This window comes from Bufo gargarizans, chromosome 5, assembly GCF_014858855.1.
Source record: "Bufo gargarizans isolate SCDJY-AF-19 chromosome 5, ASM1485885v1, whole genome shotgun sequence".
NCBI classification, from domain to species: domain Eukaryota; kingdom Metazoa; phylum Chordata; class Amphibia; order Anura; family Bufonidae; genus Bufo; species Bufo gargarizans.
Genome location: NC_058084.1, coordinates 13,458,314 through 13,469,851, shown reverse-complemented (window position 1 = coordinate 13,469,851; position 11,538 = coordinate 13,458,314). Strand labels below are relative to the sequence as shown.

At 44.3% G+C, this 11,538-nt stretch overlaps 1 protein-coding gene across 1 annotated transcript; it reads left to right on the top strand.

Annotated features, from left to right (window-relative positions):
* Positions 1-10,434: 10,434 nt before the first annotated feature.
* On the top strand, positions 10,435-11,091 carry KCNK9 (potassium two pore domain channel subfamily K member 9). Its single transcript, XM_044293850.1, has one exon. The coding sequence runs from the start codon at positions 10,435-10,437 to the stop codon at positions 11,089-11,091; it is 657 nt and encodes a 218-aa protein (XP_044149785.1).
* Positions 11,092-11,538: the final 447 nt, after the last annotated feature.

Genomic DNA, 11,538 nt, shown 5'->3' with positions numbered 1-11,538 from the left:
AGCAAAACAAGAGGGTAAATGTGATGACCAGAGCTTTCCTCAGACTAAGGTCCCCACATTTACACCATAATATTAGGAAAAGTATTTTTTATCATTGCATAATATGTGCCTTTTTTCTTATACAAAGCTCCAGTTCCCCTGCATGGACACATTTCAATTATAAAATTCTGGCTTCCACCACTAGGGGGAGCTTATTGTATACTGTTTATACATTTAACTTAAATATTAATTAGGTGTAGCATTAATCACCTAGCTGTTAAATAGGTGATGAATGATACTGGATGTGGTCTTGTCTGTCTCCCTTAGTGCCATAGGTTCTGAATGGAACAGCAGGATGCATGCTTGACGGACACTCCAATCAATCTCTTCTTAGCAATGGCCTTGCGACTGGGGGGGGGGGGGGTTAATTTTGAGCGATGTGAGGTAAGTAGCCGTTTCAAGCCTGTAATGGCTCACAGAAGCAGTAGACTTAAATTGCATCAGTGTGTTAGTCTAGTTCAGGGGTGGGGAACCTCCGGCCCGCGGGCCGCATATGGCCCCCAGGATCAATTCATGTGGCCCTGGCCCCCTGCCAGAACATATAGTGAAAATGATAATGACCACTTCCATTATAGAAGTGGTCATTAGCATGCGGGAGGCAAGGGAGGTGAGAACAGCACTCCACTGGCTGTCCTCACCTTCCCTGGACTTCTTCCGGCCCCGCTCTGTGTTCTGACACATACAGCGTCCGCACATAGTGCACATAGATGCGCACTATGACCTGACGCTGTGCGCTGTCAGGTCACAGTACAGCGCGGCGGGAAGAAGAGGACCGGAGGTAAGTTTTTGTTTTTTTTCATCGGCTGATCTGAGGTCTGATTGGATGCTGGGGGTCTGATAGGGGCTGATCTGAGGCTAATTGAGGGTGGGAAGGTCTGATCTGAGCCCGAGGGGTCTGATTTGATGCAGGGAGGGGTCTGATCTGAGGCTGGCGAGGGTCTAATGAGAGTCTGATCTGAGGCTATGGAGGGTCTGATGAGGGTCTGATCTGAGGCTGGGGAGGGTCGGATGAGGGTCTGATCTGAGGCTGGGGAGGGTCAGATGAGGGTCTGATCTGAGGCTGGGGAGGGTCTGATGAGGGTCTGATCTGAGGCTGGGGATGGTCTGATAGGGGCTGATCTGAGGCTAGGGAGGGTCTGATGGGGGCTAATCTGAGGCTGGGGAGGGTCTGATAGGGGCTGATCTGAGGCTATGGAGTGGCTGATAGGGGCTGATCTGAGGCTATGGAGGGTCTGATGAGAGTCTGATCTGAGGCTATGGAGGGTCTGATGAGGGTCTTATCTCAGGCTGGGGAGGGTCGGATGAGGGTCTGATCTGAGGCTAGGGAGGGTCTGATGGGGGCTAATCTGAGGCTGGGGAGGGTCTGATAGGGGCTGATCTGAGGCTATGAAGGGGCTGATAGGGGCTGATCTGAGGCTATGGAGGGTCTGATGGTGTGTGATCTGAGGCTGGGAGGTCTGAAGGGGGTCTGATCTGAGGCTGGGAGGTCTAATGGGCATCTGATCTGAGGCTGGGATGTCTGATGGGGGCTGATCTGAGGCTGGGAGGTCTGATGGGCATCTGATCTAAAGCTGGGAGGTCTGATGGGCATCTGATCTGAGGCTGGGAGGTCTGATGGGAGTATGATCCGAGGCTAGTGTAGGCTGGGGGGTCTGATAGGAGGCTGATGGAGGTGGGGGCAGATCTGAGACTAAGAAAGGGACAAAGGCAGGGACAGTTACAAAAAAAGAGGCAGGGACAGTGGCAGAGTGAAAGCTGGGTGAACCCCTCTCTGGACCCCCTGTGTTTAGCTTGGCTGTCATTAATGTCAAATAAAGGACTAAATAAATAACATTCTGCACTTGAAAGTTAGACTGCTATGTGTGATAAAAATGGCACCTGTACTGTATGTAATATATATAGTGCAGGCACCCATTTTGTGCGCTCTAGATTATTTTTTAATTGAAGCACAGCAACAAAAGGGATCCCTACTCCTGGTCTATTGGGAAAGTGCGGTTAAATAGATGCACTGCAAAACTACATTGGTCTTAAAGGTTCATTTGCATATCGTTAGATATTGTAATTTGTATACTGCATACAAATATATACAGCCAACACGGCAACCACAAGTGAGGCAACATACTAGCGGCCCTCACCTGTGGTTGAACAACAAAACCAGACCGCAGGCAACAGCATGCGGATACAGGAGTCACGACCATGACCATGGTCGTGACAGTGGCCCATCACCCATGCACACAGATATATACAGCCACACTGGGGAAAGCTCAGGAGATTATTGCATACTGTATATATAGCCACCACTAGGGGAGTTTGGATGTTTGAGTTCAATGTTTATACAGTACAGTAAGTCCCCCTAGAGGTAGATACATATAACATATGCAGTAGGCTTTTGAGCTCTACCTAGTGTTGACTGTATATACAGTATGAATTAAACTCCTGAGCTCCCGCTAGAGGTGGCTGTATATATCTGTATGTAGTAATCTCCTGAGCGCCCTCTAGTGGTGGCTGTATATATCTGTATGTAGTCATCTCCTGAGCTCCCTCTAGTGGTGGCTGTATATATCTGTATGTAGTAATCTCCTGAGCTCTACCTAGTGTTGACTGTATATACAGTATGCATTAAACTCCTGAGCTCCTCCTAGTGGTGCCTGTATATATCTGTATGTAGTAATCTCCTGAGCTCCCTCTAGTGGTGGCTGTATATATCTGTATGTAGTAATCTCCTGAGCTCCCTCTAGTGGTGGCTGTATATATCTGTATGCAGTAATCTCCTGAGCTCCTCCTAGTGGTGGCTGTATATATCTGTATGCAGTAATCTCCTGAGCTTCTTCTAGTGGTGGTTGTATATATCTGTATGTAGTAATCTCCTGAGCTCCCTCTTGTGGTGGCTGTATATATCTGTATGCAATAATCTCTTGAGCTCCCTCTAGTGGTGTCTGTATATATCTGTATGCAGTAATCTCCTGAGCTCCCTCTAGTGGTGGCTATATATGCAGTCTGCATAAATCTCCTGAGCTCCCTCTAGTGGTGGCTGTATATATCTGTATGTAGTAATCTCCTGAGCTCCCTTTAGCAGTGGCTGTATATATCTGTATGCAGTAATCTCCTGAGCTCTCTCTAGTGGTGTCTGTATATATTTGTATGCAGTAATCTCCTGAGCTCCCTCTAGTTGTGGCTATAAATATCTGGATGCAGTAATCTCCTGAACTCCCTCTAGTGGTGGCTGTACATATCGGTATGTAGTAATCTCCTGAACTCCCTCTAGTGGCTGTACATAAAAATTGGATATTATCCAGCTCACCTGTATCAATCCTGTTGATGGGTGCACGGAACAGACCCAAGCAAGTCCAGAAATCACGTTTATATAAGGTAAAGGGGCTCCAGCACTTGTGGTAAAAGTTTTCTGGTCTCGGTCTTTATTCCACCAAAATTGTTATGTACAAACACAGTGGCACCTTCTCCCACTCTCCCACCGATTTACGGTCTTCGAACACTTCTGTTCTTACTCATGAGTATGAACAGAAGTACATATCTGTATGCAGTAATTTCCTGTGTTCTCTCTAGTGGTAGCTGTATATATCTCTATGCAGTAATCTCCTGAGCTCCCTCTAGTGGTGGCTGTATATATCTGTATACAGTAATCTCCTGAGCGTCTTATAGTGGTGGCAGTATATATCTGTATGTAGTAATCTCCTGAGGCCCCTCTAGTGGTGAAAGTATATATCTGTGTGCAGTAATCTCCTGAGCGCCCTCTAGTGGTGGCTGTATATATCTGTATACAGTAATCTCCTGAGCGCCTTCTAGTGGTGGCAGTATATATCTGTATGTAGTAATCTCCTGAGGCCCCTCTAGTGGTGAAAGTATATATCTGTGTGCAGTAATCTCCTGAGCTCCCTCTAGTGGTGGCTGTATATATCTGTGTGCAGTAATCTCCTGAGCGCCCTCTAGTGGTGGCAGTATATATCTGTATGTAGTATTCTCCTGAGCTCCCTCTAGTGGTGGCTGTATATATCTGTGTGCAGTAATCTTCTTAGCTCCCTCTAGTGGTGGCTGTATATATCTGTATGCAGTAATCATCTTAGCTCTCTCTAGTAGTGGCTGTATATATCTGTATGTAGTAATCTCCTTAGCGCCCTCTAGTGGTGGCTGTATATATCTGTATGCAGTAATCTTCTTAGCTCTCTCTAGTGGTGGCTGTATATATCTGTATGCAGTAATCTCCCGAGCTCTCTCTAGTAGTGGCTGTATATATCTGTATGTACTAATCTCCTTAGCGCCCTCTAGTGGTGGCTGTATATATCTGTATGCAGTAATCTTCTTAGCTCTCTCTAGTGGTGGCTGTATATATCTGTATGCAGTAATCTCCCGAGCTCTCTCTAGTAGTGGCTGTTTATATCTGTATGTAGTAATCTCCTGAGCTCCCTCTAGTGGTGGCTGTATATATCTGTATGTAGTAATCTCCTGAGCTCCCTCTAGTGGTGGCTGTTTATATCTGTATGCAGTAATCTTCTTAGCTCTCTCTAGTGGTGGCTGTATATATATGTATGTAGTAATCTCCTGAGCTCCCTCTAGTGGTGGCTGTATATATATGTATGTAGTAATCTCCTGAGCGCCCTCTAGTGGTGACAGTATATATCTGTATGCAGTAAACTCCTGAGCTCCCTCTAGTGGTGGCTGTATATATCTGTATGTAGTAATCTCCTGAGCTCCCTCTAGTGGTGGCTGTATATATCTGTATGTAGTAATCTCCTGAGCGCCCTCTAGTGGTGGCTGTATATATCTGTGTGCAGTAATCTTCTTAGCTCCCTCTAGGGGTGGCTGTATATACCTGTATGCATTAAGCTCCTGAGCGCCCTCTAGTGGTGTTGTAAGTGGATACAGAATTTGTGAAGTTCTGTGTCCCAAAAATAGAGCTCTGTCCGTTATACAGGTATATGAAGAAATTAATCAGCGCAGAATATTGGACCTTAAAATGACACAATTACAAAAGATGGAAATGCACTAAATGTATCTTTTTTTTTTTTTAATACCTTCTACCAAACATGAAGCCGATGCTGGGAAAATCTTTCATGTCGTGACTTTTTTTTTTTTTCCATGTGATTTGATCTTCTCCTGCACTTAGTGGATGTACGTATTAGAAGATGTCAGTATACATTACGAGCATTGCTAACGTCTCTTTCACCTACCTCAGCTTTCATTTACCCTGATGTGAGCTAGTTAAATGCATTTTTATTTAATGGGTGGTAAGTGGCACTTTTGCCCGTGTAACACATATACATCACACCTTATCTTCTCGTCTGCTGGGGGAGGAGGTTATCCTGGAAGGTGACTGCACACATTGCACCTTTTTGCCTCAATCTCCTTGGAGACCAGATAAAAATCTGAGCTTTTTTTTTTATCCTAGAAGAAAACCTGCTGGTGTGTCTGCCAGCTACTTCTCCATCCAGATCATATACAAGATCCCATTCTCTATAACCAGAGCTGAAATCACAGCTGATGTACAAGATATTTAAGTTTTGCATAAAAACTGATATTACAACTGTATTAAGCTCCAGAGCTGGATTCACAATTCTGCAGTCTTCAGAGCTTAAAACTTAAAGCATTCTGTCTTCATACACGTTCACACAGTGTGCAATCTGTCATTCAGCATAAACCATTCCTGTCTTCCAAATAAGAGGACTGTTCTTTGTAGTCTAACTTGTTTATTGGTCAACAGGTTGTACTCTCTGCCCGATGCGCGTAAGTGAGAGATTGTACAAGTGTGCGATTGATTGGTAAAACAGGATTGTTTGGCAAAACTACAAGAATACAAATTGTATACAAATAACATTTATAAGTATAAAGCATAGCATAGCATGTACTATAACATTTGCATTGACAGTGAAAGCACATGGTAAAATGGCTGCCTATACATAGGATTACATGTCTAGCTAACGGTAGAAACAACTCCCTGAGTAACAATTATAACTAACTGAACAGCTTTGCATAACATAATATCCCTGAAACAAAGGTAGATCTCTCACCAGATATGATTTTACAAGGATGGTGGAGTTTGAGAAGGAGACATGCATAGGATAGCTCTGAACTGTGTCCTGGACACTGAAGGCTTCTCTCACCCAAGATGCTTTTCACTCCCACAATGCAGCAGTCTTTGTAACAGAAAAAACAAAGTGTAATACAACTTAACACCACTAGATGGGGGCTATAACCACACTCATCACTACAGAAATACCAAAACTGAGGAAGACGTGATCTGTAATGATTCTCAAACTCGGCTGGGCAGAACAGTGGTGGAGGGTCTAACTGCTGGGATTCCCCATAATCACAAGAATTAGGTCCCGTGTTGCCTCTCTGAACAGAGCGGAAATTGAGTAGCAGATCTTACCTATTGCCACAACAACCCTGGATGAAGAAGGAGGGGAAGCCTTGTATCCCTTTCATTCTTCATTGTAAAGACTGAAGTAAGGCACCTGGAGCCATAGAACCTCTGTAGCTGTTCCTTTAAGTTGGAGGGGAAGGGGGGGGGGCAGAGGGAGATAAAAAGAAAGAAAGAAAGAAAAGCAAATAAAATTCAATCTAATAATAATAATATTTTAATATTATTATATAATAATATTATTTTATTATTATTATTATTATTTGGCCTTTTTTCAAAAAATTTCCCCAAAATGCAGCATTTTTTCAGGCATATTCCAAAATATTTGGTTTCACATTTTTGGGAAAAAACACAGTTTTTTTATGCAGTTTTTTAAGCCAAAGCCAGAAGTAAGATTGGAGGCAATGGGAAATGTAGAAGATGAATTTCTTCTTCTTTTTAAATCCATTCCTGTGTCCTGTCTTTGGCATCATACACTGCCGTGGGGTTTTTACAAAAAAAAAAAAACAAAGCAAAAAAAGGCTGAAAAAAATGCATGCTAATGATGTGTGACTAAAAGTAGCCACCAAAATACTTGCCTTGCTGCGTCGGGGTCCAGGGATCAAATACAACTGAGAGCAACATCTGTAAAGAAAAGTGTACACCTTCCCCGTGTATTTTCGGATGTTTCTAATGCCAGAGCAGAAAAGGGTTAATCAGCTTTCTATTAAAACTGACCTGGGTGATTTTCTCGCATACTGTAATGGTCATATTGTATATCTTTCTGCAATTTTTTTCGTAAATCAATGAAAAATGCAGTGTTTTTTCCTGCAAATTTTGAAACAAATTGTGCAAAACCCACAACAAATGCAAAACATATGAGTAATGAGCTTAAGGCTGTATAATGTCTAGTGTCCCTATGCTTTACTATGTGTTCAGCTGTAAGGGGCCCCTTTAGGGCACTGGATTGCAGATTATCCTCCAGACGCAAGGCTGTGAAGCGCGTAAGTGCCATATGAAATCAGAGGCATAGACAACTGCAAATTACACCCCCATACAATATTTATATTTTAATTAAAAAATGCAGAAAAATGCCTGCAAAAACCTATGTGTGACAACAGCCTTAAAGGGATTATCCAGCTTTTTAATGGTTTCTTGCTCAGCCCCAGTCCTGCCTGTAGACCTGTGGAGGAAAGCATACATTTCAGCTCTTTTGATCCACCGCAATCCGGTCCCTTGTCCACTTCCGGAGTGGACGGGCATCACATGTGCCGCAGTGACTGGCTGCAGTAGTGATGCGCCCCAAGACATCTCATGATTCAGCAGTGACATGCCACTTAGGGACATATAACCACTGAGACCAGTGATTGGTTGCAGCAGCACACATGACACGGTCCGTTCTGGAAGTTGAACACAGCAGTTGACCAAAAGGATGGAGAACAGGTAAATCTGCTTCCCTCCACAGGTACGGCAGCAGGTAAGGTGGGGGTGATGACCAAAAAAAACTTAAAAAAAACTGGACACCCCCTTTAAGGTGAATCGAAAAGTCAAAGAAATGTCTGCAACAAAACTGCCCTGTGTACACAGAGCTGGTATATGGGCATTTGCCCGAACACTAATACACATCTAAAATATGACATGATAATACATAATAATGAGGGGAGCAATGTGTAGTAATGAAACATAAAAAAAAAATGCACACATCTACTAAAGTATAAAAAAATGCAATCTTATAAAAATGACTAAAATAAAGAGTGATTCAACAAAATATACAGTAATTGTTACAAATAATGGAAATACTATTTGCAAATAAATTGTAACAAATTAAATAATATAATTAATAATGATACAACTTTCCTAATCTTAGTATATCTTCCTAAAGCTTCCCTATAGTGATAGCAAGACATAATGATAAGCATGCATTCTATGTAACAATACATACATAAAACATAATATATAATAATAATAATAGCAATTATAAGGCATATAATAGCAGGCACCCCACCCCCATCCCTGGTTCCAGAGCCCAGCATTATCCCTGGCTACAGAATTCTTTTCTCCAACTAATCCTGGGTCTTTCAAGCAGCTAAAACCTTTAAAGAAGCCCCAGCCTTGAGGAAGAAGATCAGGATTCTCCTCAGTGCCAGCAGTGAGCATTACAAGTGTCACATCTCCTCCTGCCCCAACATCTCTGACCATCAGATCCATGTCATCTAACAATGAGACATCCCATGCCTTGGAGTAACCCTGCCTGCAGACCCTACAGACCCCAGTTCTAGGTCAACTCCCCTCATCCTCCATAGTGCTGCTGCTGCTGAGGTTTAACCCTTCCAGTGCCAGTCCGGCCTGGAGAATGGTGAGCTCTCCTCTCACACACACCAGATCCCCAGCAACAGATGCATGCTTCAATTCCAGGCAACAGATGCAGATAATCTCACACAGATTGCAAAGTCATAACCTCCTCTGTCCTAGTTTGCATCTTCTCTCTTTTATTTCTCTCCTCCAGCAATTGCAGGGATGCTCAGTTTGACATTGCCTCCTATGCTTCATCATCATTAATGCAAACGATGTCACCCCCTCAATCCTGCCCCCCTTCCAGCTTCAAACACCAAACCACGTGGTGCTGGCTCCCAGTGATTCCCTCAAGAATTAATTTATTCTAGGGGAGTGTTCACACGGTAACATTGGGGGAGGAGAGTTGGAGAAACAGGGACAGAATGAAACAGAAGGTTGTGTAGAGTTTCAAGAGGGATGATCGCAGAGAGCAAGGGATAGGAATTATGTGGCTCTGATTTCATCCATGGAGTCTCAGCTTCCAGACACAATGTGCTGCTGATACCCAGTGCAAGTCATTCAGCCAGTACCTACAGCTCCTGAGATGGTTTGTCTTACAAGATGAAGATCTGGAATAAGGCACTTACCTGCTGCTCTACCAGTCACATCTGGAGCTTGGATGATAGGGCTCTTCTTGCTATTTGATGGTCCACACCTCATGCATGGTACAGATGACCAGACCGTCTGGACGCCACCCTGCTTTAGCTGCTCTCTGTCTCCTCAGCCTTGACTGGTCTTCTTCATGCACCTAGTCCAAGGAAGCAAGAGGACAAGGACTGGATTTTGGTTATTCCCCAATATAACCTAATAGAATGAGGTTATATCTCATCAGATGCCACCCAGACTGCACTCCACTTTTTGCAAACTTGGTGGCCCTACATGTTTAAGATTGGTTGCCACCTATGACGTTGAAGAAGAGCAGTCACCTACTCAAAGGAGTTCTCTAAGCTCCATCCTTATCTTGAGTCCATTATATACTTAAGCATATCATCTATGTTTAGTGGCCTCATATGTTTGTCTACTTCAGTTGACTTCGACCCTCTCAGCCATGGGCAGGATGACCATGTGAGTTGACTTTGACCAACTTTGATGGACTGTATTGAATTCTTGGAGACACCACTCTTTTACTTTTTCATGTGTCTTATTTTCTGGGAAGAAGAAGGAGTCTCAAGGGGCACTGTAATGTTTTACGATCAATCCCAAGACTAAGAAGTGAAGCTTTGGCCATTAATCACATTTCAGCCAAGACCACAAAACCTACTACAGACTCACCTTGCAAGTTTTATTTCCACTTAAGTGTATATGGAGCCACTTTGTTTGCCTACTCAACTCTGGATACCCCATTATTTCTTGGACCCCGTCCCAGATGATGAGTTATTGAACAGCAGATGTCTTCTACTGGTCAACCGCCTATAAGGTAATAGAGGATCCACCATAGTGTTCAGGAAACAGCCATTCTTAGCAGTTGCCTTCTCAAACTCTAATCTGATGGGTGCAAAACTGAAGATTAGAGTGAAATAAGCTTCCTTCAAGCTGGCACTTCTGTCTCAACTCCTGCAATCGGCTTCTTTATCACAAGAAGCAGGCTGAAAGAAACCTAGGAAACGTAGAAGCCAGAGGGTGGTCTTGCTGGAGAAAAAAGCATAGAAGCCAGAGGGTGGTCTTGCTGGAGAAGGAAGGATAGCAGCCAGAGGGTGGTCTTGTTGATGGCACTGCGCACTGGGACTGCTTGGTTTGGGCAAGTCCTGCGCCGAGCCTCCAGGCTGCAGGGTACTTGGTCCAGGAGATCCAGTAGCCTCCTGTGTCTTTCCTCTTCCCAGGAACACGAGCAGGGAGTAGGGAGAGGTGACCAACCCTGCATCCACCACCACCACCACCATCACAGCCACCCCCTCCACTCCCACTCTCCAGGTGCCCAGCCCAGCCATTGCTGCCTGCAACTTCCCAGCGGCTGCTGCGCCCTCTCAGACAGGACGGGGGGACATGATCCCCTCACAAGCCGGTTGCTGGTGGCCATGAAGAGGCAGAACGTGCGGACTTTGTCCCTCATCATCTGCACGTTCACTTATCTGCTGGTCGGGGCCGCTGTCTTTGATGCACTGGAGTCAGACTACGAAATGCGGGAGGAAGAGAAGCTTAAAGCCGAGGAGATCCGCCTTAAAGGGAAGTATAACATCTCCAACGAGGACTACCGGCAACTGGAGCTGGTCATCATGCAGTCCGAGCCTCACCGGGCAGGGGTTCAATGGAAATTTGCAGGATCCTTTTACTTTGCCATCACAGTCATCACCACTATAGGTAAGTGCACCTTCATGGATTTTGAGGTCTTGCTGGGTTTGATCACTCTTCAACCTTTAAAATAAAGTATGGGGTGAAGAACATCAACCGAGATGGTTGCATGGTCCCCTGTGTGTGGTTGTGGTTTGACTTTATAATATTGAACACAGCAAGCAACTTGTGGATTTCCTTAAGCTAGAAAACTGCTTGACTATGTGAAGGCTTTAACATTTGCTTGTGATGAGACCATCAGGTGCAAGTTCCACGGTCTCCTACTTTGGTGATCTAGGCTTAATCTCCTTGTAAGATTGTCAACCTGTAGATTTCCAGGTTCTGGAGATCTACAAGTCAATGCCTACTAGGTAAAAGTAAGACTTTTATCATGATCCTGTAGTCATGCCATCAAGTTTTGGTCAAGGAACCTTTTAGGGTCCGCAGTAAATCTGAAAAGAGCAACCTGTAGACTTCCAGATGCTAAAGAACCGCAAGTCCAATGCTGTCTGGACTATGTGCAGAACTACAGTTGGTCCAAG

Bases quoted from the DNA above. Each gene is read 5' to 3' on its own strand.
- KCNK9 (XM_044293850.1), top strand. From the start codon at position 10,435: ATGGCACTGCGCACTGGGACTGCTTGGTTTGGGCAAGTCCTGCGCCGA.